Raw genomic sequence first — 20,629 nt, forward strand, 5'->3', positions numbered from 1 at the left:
AGAGCGCTAGTGCTTCAGTAGTTGCGGTGCGTGGGCTCAGTAGTTGCAGTGCACAGGCTCTAGGGTGCTCGGGCTTCAGTACTTGTGGCTTGCGGGCTCTAGAGCACAGGCTCAGTAATTGTGGTACACAGGCTTAGTTGCTCTGCAGCATGTGGGATCTTCCCAGACCAGGGATCGAACCCGTGTCCCTTGCATTGGCAGGCAGATTCTTAAACACTGTGCCACCAGGGAAGTCCATCTTCCTTTTTAATGCTACATTTTTTTTACTCGTTATTCTTTTGGCTTTGATAAGAACTAAATGCAGTTTATTGTTCCAGCACAATATATACATAAATGCTGCCTATCATTTTCTTAAATCAGATGAAGAAATCTTTCTTAAATCAGGTTTATTGAAGTATAATTTATATACAAGAGTCATCCTTTTTACTGTACAGTTGTATGAGATTTGACAAATGTATACAGTTGTATAACCATCACCACCATGATCAAGACATAGAACAGTCCCCCCAAATTTATGCCCCTTTGTAGTCAATCCCTATGCCATCCCCAGCCTCTGGAAACCACTGATACGTTTTCTGTCCTTAGAATTTTGCCTTTTTAGAATTTCATATAAATAGAAGCATAATAGAGAGAACATTGACTCCCCTAATGTTGAAATTCCAAAACAATATGCCAAATGATTATATTTAAAGGCTGTAGACTGGTTTGAAATATGCTGTGTTTACATATCTAGGTTTACACCTGAGAATAGGACTTTGGTCACTAAAAACTAGACTAATTCTTGAATGAAGAAATGTTGGTACTCTGGAATTTTTTTTCTGTTAATTAGGTTCCTTTTGTATTTTTTAGGTCTTGTATGCGTAATCCTATGGAAAACATTATGAAAACAGTGAAACTAATAGGACAGACTTTCTGCCAACACTATACCCAATCAACAGATGAACAGCCAGGATCTCACATAGGTAAGAAGACAAAACTGAAATTGATAAAGCATTGAAAGTAGATAGATTGTTCCAAGAAAAATAGAAACTCAAGTTTTTTCTTTCCCTGCAATTTTTAATATATCTGATTGAAGCTTATATAAGTTTTGTTCTTTAGTTCTTAACAGCTACATTTATTTAGCACGTGTTTTCCCTTTGTTTCCCCCCCCGTAGATTTTGCTGTAAACAGACTAAAGCTTGCAGAAATTTTGTATTATAAAATATTAGAGACTGTAATGGTTCAGGAGACACGAAGACTTCATGGAATGGACATGTCAGTAAGTAAATTCACTCTCCCAGCGACTGGCGAGGTCTACAGAACGTAAGCCTGGAAGCAATGTGTTGAGAGCCTCTGTAGTTCATTGTGGGGCTCAGCAGTTAATGGCAAACTTACCCATGATGACATCTTAATTGGCCTTAGTTGTCTTTGGCACACCCAGTGCTAGCCACCTCTAGGCAGAAATGTGAAATACATAAAATTTTTCTTTGATGCACCATCATTATCCTTTCCCTTTGGTCGGTTTTTTGTCCTTCGTTCCTAGCTAGCTAATGATGAAATCCCCCAACTATTAAACCAACTGATAATTAAAATATCTAGCCATACCGCTCAGGGAGTTTTGAGGAATAAAATGTTGATGGCTTTTTTTTTTTTTTTGCTTCATTTTTTTTGGACATTTGATCAAGTCTGATCACTCTCTCCAATAGCTATGTAAAGGAATTTTTCTAAGAAGTCAAACTTATCATATGATCTTTGTTTCCTCCTCCTCCTCTCTCTTGTCACTCTTGGAGCCTTCTGACCTTCAATTCCAGTAAGAACAAGTTGATGTTTGGAGGTGCTGCTTAACTAGTGTAATAAAATTTCTCTGTGTTTGCACCCTGGAAGTTTTCCTCTATGTTGGTTCCCCATTTTTCCTGGATTCCACGTCTTTCTTTTTCATGATTTACTAATACTTGATAGAGCATATGCTCCCATAGCTTCTGGAGAAAGAAGTAAATTTTCAACTTTTTATTTTGAAATAATTATAGATTCACAGAAAGTTGCAAAAGTAGTACAGAGGGATCCCATGTATCCATTTGCCCCCAGTGGTTACATTTTACATAGTATATCAAAACCAGGAAATTGACATTAGAACAATGTATGTGTCTTGCTTTTTACCCTTATATCACATGTGTAGATTAGGTAACCACCACCAAAATCAAGATACAGAACTGTTCTTTCGCCACAAAGATCTCCCTCATACTACCCCTTTTTAAGTGACACTCAGTCTCTTTAGCCACTAATTTGTTTTCCATATCTAAACTTTTATAATACACTCTTATGAGTTCTTTTTGTTTATATTTTTTGAGGTTTATTTTATGACCCAGGATGTGGTTTTTCTTGGTAAATGTTCTGCGCACTTGAAAAGATTGTGTGCTGTTGTTTGGGTGGAGTGTTCTGTAAATGTCAGTTCTATCTTGTTGGTTAATGGTGTTGAATTCTTCTGTATCCTTGCTAATTTTTGGTTTAGTTCTATCAGTTATTGAGAGGAGAGAAAGGTATTGAAGTCTCCAAATAAAATTGTGGATTTGTCTCTTTCTCCTTTCAGTTCTATCAGATTTTTTTTTAATTCATATAGTTTGAAGCTCTGCTGTTTGATGCATAGACATTGAGGATTACTATATCTTCTTGGTGAATTAATCATTTTATCATGACAGAACATCCCTCTCTGAGCCTGGTAATTGTCTTTGTTCTGAAGTCATCTGGCTGATGTTTATACAGGCATACCTAGTTTTATTGTGCTTCACTTTTTTGTGCTTCACAAATAGTGACTTTTTAATAAATTAAAGGTTTGCAGCAACCCTGCATCAAGTCTATTGGTGCCATATTTCTAACAGCATTTTCTCACTTCATTTCTCTGTGTCACATTTTGCTAATTGTAGCAATATTGCAAACTTTTTCACTACTATTGTATTTGTTATAGTGATCTGTGATTAGTGATCTTTACTATTGCAAAAAGATTACGACCCACTGAAGCCTCAGGTGATGGTCAGCATTTTTTAGTAATAAAGTAATTTTTAATTAAGTTATTTTTTTAGACGTAATGCTATTGCACACTTCATAGATTATAATGTAGTGTAAGCATAACTTTTACATGCATTGGGAAACCAAAAAAATTTGTGTGACTTACTTTATTGCAATATTTGCTTTATTGCATATTCACTTTATTGCAGTGGTCTGGAACCTGGTATGCCTGTATATCTTTTTCCATTCTTTTTTTCTAAAACTAATTAATTTATTTATTTTTGGCTGTGTTGGGTCTTCATTTCTGTGCAAGGGCTTTCTCTAGTTGTGGCAAGCGGGGGCCACTCTTCATCGTGGTGCGCGGGCCTCTCACTATCGCGGCTCTCTTGTTGCGGAGCACAGGCTCCAGACGCGCAGGCTCAGTAGTTGTGGTGCACGGGCCTAGTTGCTCTGCGGCATGTGGGATCTTCCCAGACCAGGGCTTGAACCCGTGTCCCCTGCATTAGCAGGCAGATTCTCAACCACTGCACCACCAGGGAAGCCCTCTTTTTCCATTCTTTTACTTTCAATCTACCTGTAACATCCTTTGAAATTAGTTTCTTGTAGGCAGCATATAGTTGTCATGTTTTTTGTAATCTACTGTGTCAGCCTTTTTGTTTTAATAGGTAAATTTAATTTACCTATTAAATTTAATTATTGATTTGTTAGGGCATAAGTCTGCCATTTTATATTTTGTTTTCTGTTTTCTTTTTCCTACCTTCCTGTGGGTCAATTTGAACATTTTTAGACTGTGTATCTTTGTATAGATTTTTTCTTTACTGGTTGCTGTAGGTATTACATTATACATACATAATTTCACAATCCAGTGGTATAGACATTTTATCAGCTCAAGTAAAGCATGGAAACCTTACCTTGCCTTAAGTGTCTTTTTAAAAACTGCATGAATGTCTTTATTTTATTGTATTTTTTGGCCACACCACGCTACATGTGGGATCTTAGTTCCCTGACCAGGGATCAAACCCACACCTCCTGCATTGGAAGCGTGGAGTCTTAACCACTGGACCGCCAGGGAAGTCCAGAATGTCTTTATTTTAGACTCACACTTGATTAATAGTTGCCTTTGTATAATTTTATGATTTTAAAGGCATTGCTCCATTATCTTCTAGATTCCAGTATTGCTAGTTAGAAATCCAGTGGCATTCTAATTCTTTGTATTGGTATGTGACCTGTTTTTACTTTCTGGAATCTTAGTTATCATTCTTTTATCACTAATGTTCTGAAATTTATAATAGAGTGCCTTAATCGTGGGTCTTTTCATTCATGTGTTGGGCATTCCTACAGAGTTCCTCTTTTAGTCCAGAAATTTACGTCCTGCAGTTCTGGGTCATTTTATTGCATTATTTCTTAGATAATGTATTGCCCACAATTTTATCTTTCTGGAGCTTTTATGATTCAGATAAAGGACCTTCTGGATTAATCCTCTTATTTTCTATTTCTTTGTCTTTTTGTTCTACTTCTAAGGATATTTACTCAATTTTTCACTATCCAATTCTAAAGAATTTTTTATTTTACCTGTATTTTCATTTCTAAGACTTATTCTTTGAGGTTAATTTAGATTTCTTTGAGGTTTTCTTCTGATGCCTGCATTGTCTCTGTTTCCTCTGAGTTTCTTTTCCATTTGTTTTGATCTTTGTTTTTCAGTTGGAGGCTTTCCTCAAATGTTGGATTATTCCTCAAATGTTGGATTACACCTTTGTCTTTCAGTTGGAGGCTTTCCTCAAATGTCTACTTTCTGAATGAGTCACTAAAAATGAGACATTAATAAACCCTGATGTTGACAAAACAGTTTGGCTCAAAGCTCTGTGTGCGAGAGTGAGAATAAAAGTCCAGTAGCCTCAAGTGATCATGTAGTATAGGGACCCTCAACTGTTGGTGTCTTTAAGACTTCTCTGGAATATTTCAGTTTCTTTAGAAAAGTATCTGCCTGGCTGTTGGTGTTATAGAGCAGAGCAAGGAAGGGAAACTTGGTCTCACAATTCAGTCTGCAGACTTTCACCTAAAACCACGGTCTCTTCTATGCCTGGTGTTCTCAAGCTCTGATTCTCTCTAGTTCAGTTTCTGTAGAGAATAATTCTCTAGATCCTTGTTGGCATAGACTAGAGACCTATCATCTGACTCCTTAGAGTGGATGTTGGGTGGGGACCTGAGGACTTCTGACTACCATAAACTTAAAAATCACCCATCCATGTCAGCCCCTGCCTAACCTGTACTTTTCATTCTGCCTGTGCCTTCAGTTGCTGTGTTTTTCCCAAGTTGAGTGCAGCAGATTTATTTGTTTTAAGTGTCTCTCTTCAGGCCCTTATGTTTGATCATCCTACTTTCTGCTGAGTAATTTGTCATCCTTTCATCCAGTTTCAGTTTTCATATATGGTTTGTGGTTACAATTAACTCCTTGTTCTATCCAAGATATTTTCTATTGCTTATTCTCTTTGTTGATTTGGAATGGTATTTGAAAGAAGGATGGCAACAAACACCATTTAAAGAACTGAAAACTTATGTTAAATTTTAGACTCAGTGGTGAAATAGGACTTTATCTTTTGTTTGTTTGTTTTTTTGGCCACGCCACGTGGCATCGGGAGCTTAGTTCCCTGACCAGGGATCGAATCCATACCCCCTGCAGTGGAAGCATGGAGTCTTAACCACTGCACTGCCAGGGAAGTCCCAAGACTTTATCTTAGTAAAATATTTCTTTCTCTGAACTTTTAAAAATCTTAGCTGTGATATACTACACCTTTGATTTTAGTGTTTTGATTAATAAACACTGCCCTTATGTTGACAAAACAGTTGACATAAAACTGTCATTTAAATAAAGGAGCCCAATTCTTATGCTTTTCTCTTGGCAGGAATATTAATTATTTTATTATTTACTCCAGTTTCAAAGTAGATTGTTGTTTATGCCTCATTTGAATTTAACATCTGTCACTGAGCAAGACTGTATCTCATAAGAAAACTATCAGTTTAAGAACTCAGATTTTTATCTCTGGTAATCTAGTATAATATAATGTACACTTATATAAGTTATGGTTTATAACTTAAGTAAGATATAAGTTATTTTTTCTTGTTTCTATAGTCTTCTTTATATAATGGCAGAGGCTAAAATTACTGAGAAATTTATTAAACTGTGGTATTTCTCTTCCCCAAGGTTCTTTTAGAGCAGGATATATTTCATCATTCCTTGATGGCCTGTTGTTTGGAAATTGTGCTCTTTGCCTATAGCTCACCTCGTACTTTTCCCTGGATTATTCAAGTTCTTAATCTGCGACCATTTTATTTTTATAAGGTGAGATGAGAGCAAAGTTCTGTTATGGTGTGCCTCAGGTAAACATTCTGTTTGTCTTAATGCTGAAGAAGTGAGCTGTAGTGATGTCTGGAAAATATTTCCAGAGGTATTGTGAAAGCATTCCTTTTAGGGTGGAATCAAGGACAAAAGGGAGAGGAAGAGAGGGGATCAGTAAATTAAGCCAATCTCATAGCTTCAGTTTTTCCATCACTGACTTGCAAATGTGGCCAGGAACTAAGTCGTTAAGTTTGAATTTCCATATTATGAATGAAAATCATAATCCTGTTAAATAGATGTGTGATGAAGAACAAAAACTCTTTCTCTCAGGAGAAAGAAAAGGTCTAAAATTAATTGTGGTCATGGTCTAGCTACTGAGGCTGTAATAACAGATGGTGCTCCTTCCCGAAATTTGAGCTAATTCACTGTGGATGAATCTTAGCTTACTCACCCTTTTTTACCTGCTAGAACCTTTTTCTTACAGAACACAGAGGTCACAGCTGCAGTAACTAATGTTACCTGATGTCTGAATTTAAGACTGATGCTATTATTATACTGGTTGGCATAATTTAGTTAATATTTTGTCATCTGTGTTACTTGCAAATTATTGATTATAGAAAAGTTAGTTTGATGAGTTAAATTTTTATACCTAAAGTTACAGAAATGCAGATCACTGAAAACCCTATCCATTTTACTTGCTGACTGAGTGGAATTTAAATTCTTTTTAGTTTTGTAAGGAAAATTGCTTCTCTATATTTACTTTAATGTTTATGTATGTGTTTCAGATTTTCCATTAGGAAATATATGTAGTTTTATCTGAGGAAAAAGTTTAGTTTTTGCCCTCACCTAATAACAATTCATTTTTTTTGTAACATCCTTTTTTCATTCAAGAAGTTAAATGCTGTTGTTGTTGTTGTTGTTTTTTAATAAATTTATTTATTTATTTGTTTTTCCCTGCGTTGGGTCACGGGCTTTCTCTAGTTGCTGCCAGCAGGGGCTACTCTTTGTTGTGGTGCGCGGGCTTCTCATTGCGGTGGCTTTTCTTGTTGCTGTGCACGGGCTCTAGGCACGGGGGCTTAAGTACTTGTGGCTCGCGGGCTCTAGAGCGCAGGCTCAGTAGTTGTGGCGCACGGGCTTAGTTGCTCCACAGCATGTGGGATCTTCCCGGACCAGGGCTCGAACCTGTGTCCTCTGCATTGGCAGGCGGATTCTCAACCACTGCGCCACCAGGGAAACCCAATGCCGTTGTTTTTTAACCACATAAATAATATATACTCCTTGAAGAAAAACAGAAAATACACACAAATGTAGATATTAAAGTCATATATTATAATCCTAATTACAAATAATAATCACTATTAATATTTATATATATATGCTTACAGACTTTGCTCTAGATATTTACTCTTATTAAAATGGAACTATAGTGTATATAAGCAAAGTTCCTTTTAAATATGTTATTCATTCTTTCTTTTGAGCTGTTGGGAGGAATAGTCTGAGAAGGGGCAGTGAATTCAAACTAACATTGGACTGGGAACCCAAGACCTGACTTCTACCACTGTTGGGCTGTTGACCACTTTCACCTATCGTTGCCTCTGTTTTCCATGTGTAAAATAAAACATGAAAACCAGAAATGTATGTGAAAGTATTTTGAAAATCTTAAAAGCTTCTTTATAAATTAAAAATATATTAATAAGCCATAGAATTATGGTTCAAAGATATTCTTGGTTCTGTGTCATTAATAACAGCAGAGCTAGCCATACATGTCAGCCTAGTCTAGAACTGACTACTTGAGACCACATTACTTTCTCAGTTTTCTCTTCTCCAGGTTATTGAGGTGGTGATCCGCTCAGAGGAAGGACTCTCCAGGGACATGGTGAAACACCTGAACAGCATTGAAGAACAGATTTTGGAGAGTTTAGCATGGAGTCATGATTCTGCGCTGTGGGAGGCTCTCCAGGCTTCTACAAACAGAGTTCCTACCTGTGAAGAAGTGAGTTAGGGCAAGGCTAATAATCCCATCATTTTATGAAAGCAGCTTTATTGAGACGTGATTCCCATACCATACAATTCACCCATAAGTATACAATTCAGTGGGTTTTAGTATATTCATAGGTATGTGCAGTCATCACCGCAGTCACTTTTGGAACACACCACCTCAACAAGAAACTTTACGTATCACTTCCCTAACCTCTATCTTCTTGACCTAGCCCCTAAGCAACCAAGTAGTCTACTTTCCATCTCTATTGATTTCCCTGTTCTGGACATTTCATGTAAATGGAATCATACAATATGTGGTCCTTTTAAACTGACTTCTTTTTTTTTAAACATCTTTATTGGAGTATAATTGCTTTACAATGGTGTGTTAGTTTCTGCTTTAAAACAAAGTGAATCAGCTATACATATATCCCCATATCTCCTCCCTCTTGCGTCTTCCTCCCACCCTCCCTATCCCACCCCTCTAGGTGGTCACAAAGCACTGAGCTGATCTCCCTGTGCTATGCGGCTGCTTCCCACTAGCGCTATCTATTTTACATTTGGTAGTGTATATATGTCCATGCCACTCTCTCACCACTTTGTCCCAGCTTACCCTTCCCCCTCCCCATGTCCTCAAGTCCATTCTCTACATCTGTGTCTTTATTCCTGTCCTGCCCCTAGGTTCTTCAGAACCTTTTTTTTTTTTTTTTTTTAGATTCCATATATATGTGTTAGCATATTGTATTTTGTTTTTCTCTTTCTGACTTAGTTCACTCTGTATGACAGACTCTAGGTCCATCCACCTCACTACAAATAACTCAATTTCGTTTCTTTTTATGGCTGAGTATAACTGACTTCTTTTATTAGCATAATGATTTTAGGTTCATCCATGTTGTTGTATGTATCAGCACTTTGTTCCTTTTTACAGCTTACTAATATCCCATTGTATGGATAGACCAGTTTGTTTATTTATAAACTTGTGTTGTTTCCACCTTTTGGCTATTATGAATAATGCTGCTATGAACATTCATGAACAAGTTTTTGTGTGGACATACGTTTTCATTTTTCTTTTTCTTTCTTTTTTTTTTGTGGTACGCGGCCTCTCACTGTTGTGGCCTCTCCCGTTGCGGAGCACAGGCTCCGGACGCCCAGGCTCAGTGGCCATGGCTCATGGGCCTAGCCGCTCCGCGGCATGTGGGATCTTCCCGGACCGGGGCACGAACCCGTGTCCCCTGCATCGGCAGGCGGACTCTCAACCACTGCGCCACCAGGGAAGCCCTTCATTTTTCTTGCGTATATGGCTAGCAGTGGAATTGCTGGGCCATATAGTAACTCTTTTTAAGCTTTTGAGGAACCGTCAGACTGTTTCCCAAAGTGGCTGCACCATTTAACGTTCCCACCATCAGTGTATAAAGATTCTAATATCTCCACATCCTCTCCAGTGCCTATTATCTGTCTTCTTGATTCTAGCCATCCTAGTAGGCATGAAGTATTATCTCACTGTGGTTTTTTTTTTTGCATTTCCCTGATGGCTAATGATGTTCAACATCATTTCATGTGCTTATTGGCCATTTCTTTATCATCTTTGGAGAAATATCTATTCAGATCCTTTGCCCATTTTTTATTTGGGTTGTCTTTTTATTATTGAGTTATAGGGTTCTTTATATATTTTAGATACACTCCTTTATCTGATATATGATTGGTAAAACTTTTCTCCCATTCTGTGGGTTGTCTTTTTACTTTCCTGATGATGATCTTTGAAACACAAAAGTTTTAAATTTTGATGATATCCAGTTTATCTATTCTTCTGTTGCTTGTGCTTTCAGTATCAGATCTAAGAAACCATTAATCCCATCATTTTTAATTTTTTAAATATCCATATAAAGAATTAAACACTTTTAATTAGTAGTATTTACAATAAAAAGATTAAAAGCTTCTACCTAATGCATACAAATTGCACATTTAACAGTTTAGTATCATGAGAAATTGAGTTTTTTCCCTTCACCTCTGTGTTATTCTTTTTTAACTCCTGTCTATACATCCTACTTTGCTTTTCTGTGTCTCCTTGTACTTCATTAATCTTGAGTTTTTCTCTAATCTCAAACAACTGAAAGAACTGTTTAGGAAGCACTGAAAAGATGATTTCTTAAAGCCTCTCTTCCATGCTTCTTTGGTCTTTTGCAGCAGACTATGATTAATTGGGCAATCTTCAGTATTCATCAATATTTCCATTATGGAATCCATTGGGAAGTGGAAAAAAAAGCTATGAACTTAAAAGAGAAGGATTTGGGTTGAAGCCCTTGCTCTAATATTTAGTAGTACTGTGTCCTTGGGCAGATTTCACATTTTTGAGCCTCAATTTTCTCATCCATAAGTGAAGAATAGCAGTGCCTACCTCATAGGTTTACTTCTAGTGGTCAGTAAACTTTACTAGATATATTATAAGATTAAGTGAGTTGAACTCTTTACATATCTTTAACAATGTTAACTATTGAGCACTTTATGCAAGTTGATATATTTTGTGAAGGACAGGGAAATAAAACAGTAAAAAGAAGACTTTCTTTCTCATTTTTTCTGTTATGTTTTGATCAGTGGGTTTATCTGTGTGTAAAGCAGAGGGTTTTTGTTTTCTACAGGTTATATTCCCAAATAATTTTGAAACAGGAAATGGGGGAAATGTACAGGGACATCTTCCCATGATGCCAATGTCTCCTCTAATGCATCCAAGGGTCAAAGAAGTTCGGACTGACAGTGGGAGTCTTCGAAAGGGTAGGTTCAACATTGGTAAAACAATGAAAAAATAACAAACATCTTTTTTTAGAGAAAATTTCAGGTCTTGCCTAACGTATTATTAAGAAATACAATTTTTTTATCAAGATTTGAAAGGGGATTAATGTTTATGCCAATACCCCGTGTGGCTCATTGTATACTTTTTTATATTAAAGTAATAAGATTTCCACTCTGATTTTGAATCTAATCTATTTTTTAAATTGCAGTGTCTATTATTGTGGAAATAGTATTTTGGCTTTTTCATAAGTATACACAACTTTTCCTCAATGCTAATGGAAAACTATTTAAGCTAAATATCTACTTTTCCAAATGTGATAAAAGTTATATTCTTTATCTCTAAGTCTTTATAGAAAAATAAACGTTTAAAGCAGAACAAAGAACTCTTTGGGATACTTAAATTCATCTAATAAATTACTTATCTATGCTCTCTCAAAATAGTTCATTTGAGCCTTACTAATAGGAAGATTTTAGTGCATTATTCTTTATTTTCTCTTGCGATGTAGCAAACTGATGTGTGCATCTTCTGGATTATTTAACTCTTGGATTTTTAAAAATCACTTAAAATCTTCTGATGACAATATCCCTGAATAACCCTCAGATGTACAAGTATTCAGGTTATATAGTAAGGTAGCTCAAGACCCACTTTTGGACTATAATTGTGTGTGTCTTGCTTTACACGTAGTATAAGGTCATAAAAATGTGCACACTGTGCATGCAAAACAGTCTTCATTAAGCAAGGGGAATAATTAGGATTGTTTTATGACCTTTAAAAATCTTGTCAAAGCTAAAAACTCTCTTACTGTCAATTATTAATATTTAAACAAATTTAAAAATAGTAAAAATATTTACTTAGTACACTACAATTGGAAACATTGAGAATGAAAGTGTTTTGTTTTTTAAAAAGTCATAAAGAATAGTTTAAATGGTGCTTGCCACTTTCTTCTCATATAACTTACAATACTGAGTGAGCTTCTTTCCTGTGCCTTGGTGAACTGTCGTGTTCCTTTCTAAGTTTGGACCAGCTCTTAACATTTTATCCTTCGTGCTTTCAGTGTTGTGAAATATTTCTGAAAGTTCCTTTAAAGTGAAGTTTTTTGCCATCGTAACTTCCTGTTGGATGTCTTCATCCTATTTATCTTAACAACTTTTCGCATTTATATCAATAAGTCTCATCTTCACACAGTTCTTCTGGCTGTACATCTAATCTCTTGAATAGCAGCAGTGTCAACATTCCTAGGGTCAGCTATTTCTTCTATAACTTCATTAACAATTTTAATTTCACTTTCAGCATTATCACTTTTCATTTCTTTGTTGAACTTCCACTTTTTTGGGGGGGCCATTCCCTCTTTCATTTGTCTATTTTCATTCGTCTATTTTGTAAAATGCGGGTTTATCACTGGGAAATAAGGAGACAACATAACCATATGCTTTGCTGCCTGCATGAATTGAACCAGCAGATTTGCCCTGAACAATCACCAACAGACTTTGAAAGAAGTAACAGGATTGGTCACTGATCATGATGCACATCTATTTTTCACACAGTGATTTATGTAAATCCTCATGGGAAAAGTTTGTAGTTTATGCAGTTACTCACAGTTAATATACCATGGCAACTGAAATCTGAACCTTTTTTTTAAGGCTGTCATTAATTTATGCTATGATAACTGAAACTCATGCATACTTTAACTGTACAAAGCATGAACTCTGTGAGTATGCATGTGTGTGTATCTGACTATAATGTGTATGTATATATAATATATATTATATATATAAAATATGTTATATGTGTGTGTGTGTGTGTGTGTGTGTGTGTGTGTGTGTGTGTTTGCAGCCTAGCTAGAGATCTCAGAACTAAGATCATGAAGAAATGGTCACTAAAATGTAATTCTGTCCTGGTGGTGGAATTTTGAGTGTTACCTTTTTCATTACAGTTTTTTGGTATCGTTTGAGTTTTTTCAGTGAGCTTTTAAAAATTGAGATATAATTCACATCGCATAAAATTCACCCTTTTAAAATATACAATTCAGTATATTTACAAGACTATACAACTATCACCGTTATCTAATTCCAGAACATTTTTATCACCCCCCCCCCAAAAAAGAAACCTGTATCCAATAGTAATCACTCTCTATTTCCTCCTCTACCAAGACCCTGGAACTACTAATCTATTCTTTGTCTCTATGGATCTTCCTGTTCTGGACATTTCATATAAATGGAATTATATAATATGTGACCTTTGTGATTGGCTTCTTTTACTTATCATGTTTTCAAGATATATATGTTGTCGCATGTGTCAACACTTCATTACGCTGAATAATTTTTCATTGTATGGATATACTGTATATTATTCGTTTGTTAATGGACATTTGGATTATTTCCACTTGTTGGCTTTTATGAATAACGCTGCTGTGAACATTCAGGTGATATATTATTTTTATGATTAGAAGAAAACGGTATTTTCTTATAGGGGTTCAGGCAAGAGAATCAAATAATGGAAAATCCTTAGAAAACAATAATATTGAGCCTTGACTCTGGAGAAAAAAGACAATTTATTAACTTATATATTTGTTAAATTTTTATTGTCTACTGCAGCTTTTCCAGTACTGTGCTAGGCAGAGCATCATTTCAAGGGGCTTGCAGCTAACTTCATGGCTATAACATGAGTTTTCCCTTGAAATGTCAGCTCTGAACATTCCAAGTCAGATTCAAGGGCTGCATTGGTTTTCTTAGATATAAGGTATCCAGGTAGACTTCTGTTAAGGGGTAATGGGAGCTACAATAGAACTTTCCACTTTTTTACTAAGACTGGAAGTCAGAGCTGCTTTTATAACCTCCAGAATTATGGAGAGATTTTTATTAAACCATGACTATTCCCCACTTACCCCAGTAATACAGAGAGCTGTCAAATTATTGCCAGAGGTAATTTTTATACCTTTTAAACATGTTTTGAAAATAGATGACATGGCTGTCTAATTATCTAGTAATTGTAAAAATAATTAGTGAAATGTTTTTACTTTAAAAACATGTTATATACCTGTAAAGAAACAGTGGGTTGAGGGAAGTAGGGGGAAAATGGTGGGAAAAGATGTAGGATTGGCTAGGAGAGGCTTTGCACCTAGTGGAGATGGAAAGGAGAGCAGTTTCTGCAGAAGGATAGCACTGGAAAAGAGGTTTAATCCATACTTTACTTTCTTTTTGATCAACACACTAATGCCTCAGATTAAGGCAAGTTAAGCAGAGTCATAACACTTCTACTCATCTTTATCTTCTAGTGGACTTATAAAAGATGATTCTGCCTCTACTAAATCAGAAAGCCACAGCTACTGCCTTAAACTATTTGAAGTGTGGGCATGTGGTGAAGGCAAAATTGTGAACCAAATCACTGATTTTTCCTTCTAATCAGGAGTTAATTTACTAGATAAGATTGGGAGACAGAAGCTAGTTGGACTACTTTTGAAATTTAGCAGTCACCACATTCTACTTCTCACCTTCTACTTTACCCTTAATATTTTGCTTCTTTAATATAGGCAGAGGTTCAAGAAACCAGGAAGGTGAGCTCTCATAATTTTATTTTATTTTATTTTCCTTTTTTTTTTTTTTGCGTTACGCGGGCCTCTCACTGCTGCGGCCTCTCCCGCTGCGGAGCGCAGGCTCCGGGCGCACAGGCTCAGCGGCCATGGCTCACGGGCGCAGCCGCTCTGCGGCATGTGGGATCCTCCCGGACCGGGGCACGAACCCGCGTCCCCTGCATCGGCAGGCGGACTCCCAACCACTGCGCCACCAGGGAAGCCCCATAATTTTATTTTAAGATTTACTTCATTCTTCTCTCTCCCACTAGACTCGATTATTCCGTGAGGACAGAGGCCATGTTATTAGCATAGTAACTCAATCTATTTGTTGAATGAGTGAGTAAACCTGACTTATTATTTTGGAATACATGTCAAACTGTTATAAATTTTTCTCTTTATTAGATACGCAACCATTGTCTCCAATTTCTGTCCATGAACGCTACAGTTCTCCTACTGCTGGGAGTGCTAAGAGAAGACTTTTTGGGGAAGACCCCCCAAAGGAAATGCTTATGGACAGGATCATAACAGAAGGAACAAAATTGAAAATTGCTCCTTCTTCAAGCATTACTGCTGAAAATATATCAATTTCACCTGGGCAAAGTCTTCTAACAATGGCCACAGCCATAGTAACAGGGACAACAGGACATAAAGTTACAATCCCATTGCATGGTAACATTTTGATGCATTTATTTAATATTTTTTCTGAGTTGGGTGAAAATTTAAGAAATGTCTTATTGGACTGATCACATGGTCTTATTATTCCAGTATTTTTTCTTGAACCTATATACTTTTTTTTCTCTTTGGCTGCGTTTGGTCTTCGTTGCTCTGCACGGGCTTTCTCTAGTTATGGGGAGCAGGGGCTACTCTTCATTGCAGTGCGCGGGCTTCTCATTGCGGTGGCTTCTCCTGTTGCTGAACACGGGCTCTAGGCGTGCGGGCTTCAGTAGTTGCAACACACGGGCTTCAGTAGTTGCGGCGCGAGGGCTCAGTAGTTGCAGCTCGAGCGCATGTGGGCTTCAGTAGTTGTGGCACATGGGCTTAGTATTTGTGGCTTGTGGGCTCTAGAGTGCAGGCTCAGTAGTTGTGGTGCACAGGCTTAGTTGCTCCATGGCATGTGGGATCTTCCCAGACCAGGGATCGAACCTGTGTCTCCTGCATTGGCAGGCAGATTCTTAACCACTTCGCCACCAGGGAAGTCCCTGAACCCATACTTTTTTTTCTCTAAGAGCAGTTTTAGGTTCATGGCAAAATTGAGCCTTCCTTGTCATCAACATCCTGCACCAGAGAGACACATGTGTTAGAATTGATGAACTTTCATGGACACATCATTATCACCCCAAGTCCGTAGTTTGCATTGGGATTCACTCTTTGGTGTTGTACATTCTATAAATTTTGACAAATGTCTAATGACACATATCTACCATTATACTGTTATACAGAATAGTTTCACTGCCCTAAAGATCCTCTCTGCTCCACCCTTTTGTTTTGTTTTGAACCTATAGAGGCATTCCTAGTATTATTGCACTTTGCTTTGTTGCACTTCACAGATACTTTTTTTTTTTTTTACAAATTGAAGGTTTCTGGCAACCCTGTGTTGTCACATGATGATTAGCATTTTTTAGCAACAAAGTATTTTTTAATTGAGTTATGTACATTGTTTTTTAGACATAATGCTATTGCACACTTAATAAACTGCAATATAGCATAAACATAATTTTTATGTGCACTAGGAATCCAAAAAATTCATGTGACTCACTTTATTATGATACTCAATTTATTGTAGTGGTCTGGAACCAAACTCGCAATATGTCTGAGGTATGCCTGCACTGTTTTTTGAATTTTCACATTTTATAAATTTACAACCCTCTTTGTTACGACTTATTTTATTTTCTTATCTGAGTTTTACAAGTAAGTGCATTGAGGAAGAATTTTGTTTATTGATTAAAAACATCTCCTTTAGAGCTCAAAAGCACAATTTTATTGTTTCAGAGCAGAAATAGAAAATAAGAGTATCATAACCTAGAATTACTGTTTTTGTGGCTTTCTTCTAACATATTCCTATACATAAATAGATAGATAGGTAGGTAGATAGATAGATAGATAGATAGATAGATAGTAAAGGAAGGAAGGGAGGGAGAGAGGGAGGAAGGAAGCAAGGAAGGAAGAATTGACAACTTTTCTGGGACACACTTCTAAAACTAAGAACTCTTGCTTGTACATTCAGGTATTGCAAATGATGCTGGAGAGATCACACTGATACCAATTTCCATGAATACAACTCAGGAGTCCCAAGTCGAGAGTCCTGTATCACTTACGGCTCAGTCATTAATTGGTGCTTCTCCAAAACAGACCCATTTGACTAAAGCACAAGAGGTACATTCAGTTGGAATAAGCAAACCAAAGAGAACTGGGTCCTTAGCACTGTTTTATAGAAAGGTACGTGTTTTTATAGCATCTAAAAAGGTCTCCTTTAATCAATGCAAGAAAGATTGAGTAATAGAGGGCAGCTTTAGCCTTCTTTTTTTGTGTGTGGTAAAATATACATGAAATTTACAATTTTAACCATTTTTAAGTGTACAGCTAAATGTCATTAGCACATTCACATTGTTGTGCAGCTTCCACCATCATCCATCTCCAGACTTTTTCATCTTCCTAAACTGAAACTCTGTACCCATTAAATAGTAACTCCTCATTTCTTCCCCCCACCCCCAGCCCCTGGTAGCCATTATTCTACTTTCTGTCTCTATGAATTTGACTACTCTAGGTACCTCATATAAGTGGAATTATATAACGTTTGTCCTTTTTTGACAGGCTTATTTCACTTAGCATAATGTTTTCAAGGTTCTTCCATATTGTAGCATGGTCAGAATTTCCTTCCTTTTTAAAACTAACATTTCATGGTATGTATATACCATATTTTGTTTATCCATTCATCTATAGATGGACATTTGCGTTGTTTCTAACTTTTGGTTATTGTGAGTGAATAGTGTTGCTATGAACATTAGTGTACAGGTATCCAAGTCTGTTTTCAATTCTTTTGGGTACATACAGAAGTGGAATAGTAATTCTAAATTTAATTTTTGAGAAAATGCTATGCAGTTTCCCACAGTGGCTGCACCATTTATATTCCTGCTAGCAACATACAAGGTTTTCCACAATACTGTGAAATACAAGTGTTTTTCTCTTTCTGACTTACTTCACTCTTTATGACAGTCTCTAGATCCATCCACCTCACTACAAATAACTCAATTTTGTTTCTTTTTATGGCTACATAACATTCCATTGTGTATATGTGCCACATCTTCTTTATCCGTTCATCTGTCGAAGGACACTCAGGTTGCTTCCATGTCCTGGCTGTTGTAAGTAGAACTGCAATGAACATTGTGGTACATGACTCTTTTTGAATTATGGTTTTCTCAGGGTATATGCCCAATAGTGGGATTGCTGGGTCATATGGTAGTTCTATTTTTACTTTTATAAGGAACCTCCATACTGTTCTTCATAGTGGTTATATCAATTTACATTCCCACCAGCAGTGCAAGAGGGTTCCCTTTTCTCCACACCCTCTCCAGCATTTATTGTGTGTAGATTTTTTGATGATGGCCGTTCTGACCGGTGTGAGATGATAACCTCATTGTAGTTTTGATTTGCATGTCTCTAATGATTAGTGATTTTGAGCATCCTTTCATGTGTTTGTTGACAGTCTGTATATCTTCTTTGGAGAAATGTCTGTTTAGGTCTTCTGCCCATTTTTGGATTGTGTTGTTTGGTTTTTTGATATCGAGCTGAATGAGCTGCTTGTATATTTCGGAGATTAATCCTTTGTCAGTTGCTTCATTTGCAAATATTTTCTCCCATTCTGAGGGTTGTCTTTTCATCTTGTTTATGGTTTCCTTTGCTGTGCAAAAGCATTTAAGTTTCATTAGGTCCCATTTGTTTATTTTTGTTTTTATTTCTATTTCTCTATGAGGTGGGTGAAACAATCTTGCTGTGATGTATGTCATGGAGTGTTCTGCCTATGTTTTCCTCTAAGAATTTTATTGTGTCTGGCCTTACATTTAGGTCTTTAATCCATTTTGAGTTTAGTTTTGTGTATGGTGTTAAGGACTTTTCTAATTTCATTCTTTTACATGTAGCTGTCCAGTTTTCCCAGCACCACTTATTGAAGAGGCTGTCTTTTCTCCATTGTATATTCGTGCCTCCTTTATTAAAGATAAGGAGACCATAGGTGCGTGGGTTTATCTCTGGGCTTTCTATCCTATTCCATTGATCTATACTTCTGTTTTTGTGCCAGTACCATATTGTCTTGATTACTGTAGCTTCGTAGTATAGTCCAAAGTCAAGGAGCCTGATTCCTCCAGCTCTGTTTTTCTTTCTCAAGATTGCTTTGGCTATTCGGGGTCTTTTGTGTTTCCATGCAAATTGTGAAATATTTGTTCTGGTTCTGTGAAAAATGCCATTGGTAGTTAGGTAGGGATTGCATTGAATCTGTAGATTGCTTTGGGTAGTATAGTCATTTTCACAATGTTGATTCTTCCAGTCCAAGAACATGGTATGTCTCTCCATCTGTTTGTATCCTCTTTGATGTCTTTCATCAGTGTCTTACAGTTTTCTGCATACAGGTCTTTTGTCACCTTAGGTAGGTTTATTCCTAGGTATTTTATTCTTTTGTTGCAGTGGTAAATGGGAGTGTTTCCTTAATTTCTCTTTCAGATTTTTCATCATTAGTGTATAGGAATGCAAGAGATTTCTGTGCATTAATTTTATATCCTGCTACTTTACCAAATGCATTGATTAGCTCTAGTAGTTTTTTGGTAGCATCTTTAGGATTCACTATGTATAGTATCATGTCATCTGCGAACAGTGACAGTTTTACTTCTTTTTTTCCAAGTTGGATTCCTTTTATTTCTTTTTCTTCTCTGATTGCTGTGGCTAAAACTTCCAAAACTATGTTGAATAATAGTGGTGAGAGTGGGCAACCTTGTCTTGTTCCAGATCTTAGTGGAAATGGTTTCAGTTTTTCACCATTGAGAACAATGTTGGCTGTGGGTTTGTCATATATGGCTTTATTATGTTGAGTTAAGTTCCCTCTATGCCTACTTTCTGGAGAGTTTTTATCATAAATAGCTGTTGAATTTTGTCAAAAGCTTTTTCTGCATCTATTGAGATGATCATATGGTTTTTATTCTTCAATTTGTTAATAAGGTTTATCACATTGATTGATTCTGTATGTTGAAGAATCCTTGCATTCCTGGGATAAACCCCACTTGATCATGGTGTATGTTCCTTTTAATGTGCTGTTGGATTCTGTTTGCTAGTATTTTGTTGAGGATTTTTGCATCTATGTTCATCAGTGATATTGGCCTATAGTTTTCTTTTTTTGTGACATCTTTGTCTGGTTTTGGTATCAGGGTGATGGTGGCCTTGTAGAATGAGTTTGGGAGTGTTCCTCCCTCTGCTATATTTTGGAAGAGTTTGAGAAGGATATGTGTTAGCTCTTCTCTAAATGTTTGCTAGAATTCTCCTGTGAGTCCATTTGGTCCTTGGCTTTTGTTTGTTGGAAGATTTTTAATCACAGTTTCAATTTCAGTGCTTGTGATTGGTCTATTCATGTTTTCTATTTCTTCCTGGTTCAGTCTTGGAAGGTTATACATTTCTAAGAATTTGTCCATTTCTTCCAGGTTGTCCATTTTTTTGACATATAGTTGCTTTTAGTACTCTCTCATGATCCTTTGTATTTCTGCAGTGTCAGTTATTATTTCTCCTTTTTCATTTCTAATTCTATTGATGTGAGTCTTCTCCCTTTTTTTCCTGATGAGTCTGGCTAGTGGTTTATCATTTTTGTTTTTCTTCTCAAAGAACCATCTTTTAGTTTTATTGATCTTAGCTATTTTTTCCTTCATTTCTTTTTCATTATTCCTGATCTCATCTTTATTATTTCTTTCTTTCTGCTAACTTTGAGGTTTTTTTGTTC

The 20,629-nt window shown here is 36.5% G+C and overlaps 1 protein-coding gene across 2 annotated transcripts in view; it reads left to right on the top strand.

Annotated features, from left to right (window-relative positions):
• RBL1 (RB transcriptional corepressor like 1) overlaps positions 1-20,629 on the top strand; it is a 75,622-nt gene that overhangs the window by 24,634 nt on the left and 30,359 nt on the right. Inside the window, exons 10-16 of one of the 2 annotated variants that reach the window (XM_029221741.1) lie at positions 850-962; positions 1,155-1,258; positions 6,185-6,322; positions 8,148-8,312; positions 10,933-11,065; positions 15,058-15,324; positions 16,880-17,091. In XM_029221741.1, coding sequence (XP_029077574.1) covers positions 850-962; positions 1,155-1,258; positions 6,185-6,322; positions 8,148-8,312; positions 10,933-11,065; positions 15,058-15,324; positions 16,880-17,091 — 1,132 coding nt within the window. Of the gene's footprint in view, positions 1-849; positions 963-1,154; positions 1,259-6,184; positions 6,323-8,132; positions 8,313-10,932; positions 11,066-15,057; positions 15,325-16,879; positions 17,092-20,629 lie in introns of both variants that reach the window. The other variant, XM_029221740.1, reaches the window with a different exon arrangement.

Source organism: Monodon monoceros, unplaced genomic scaffold, assembly GCF_005190385.1.
Source record: "Monodon monoceros isolate NGI ecotype Baffin Bay Population unplaced genomic scaffold, NGI_Narwhal_1 Super_Scaffold_13, whole genome shotgun sequence".
NCBI lineage: Eukaryota > Metazoa > Chordata > Mammalia > Artiodactyla > Monodontidae > Monodon > Monodon monoceros.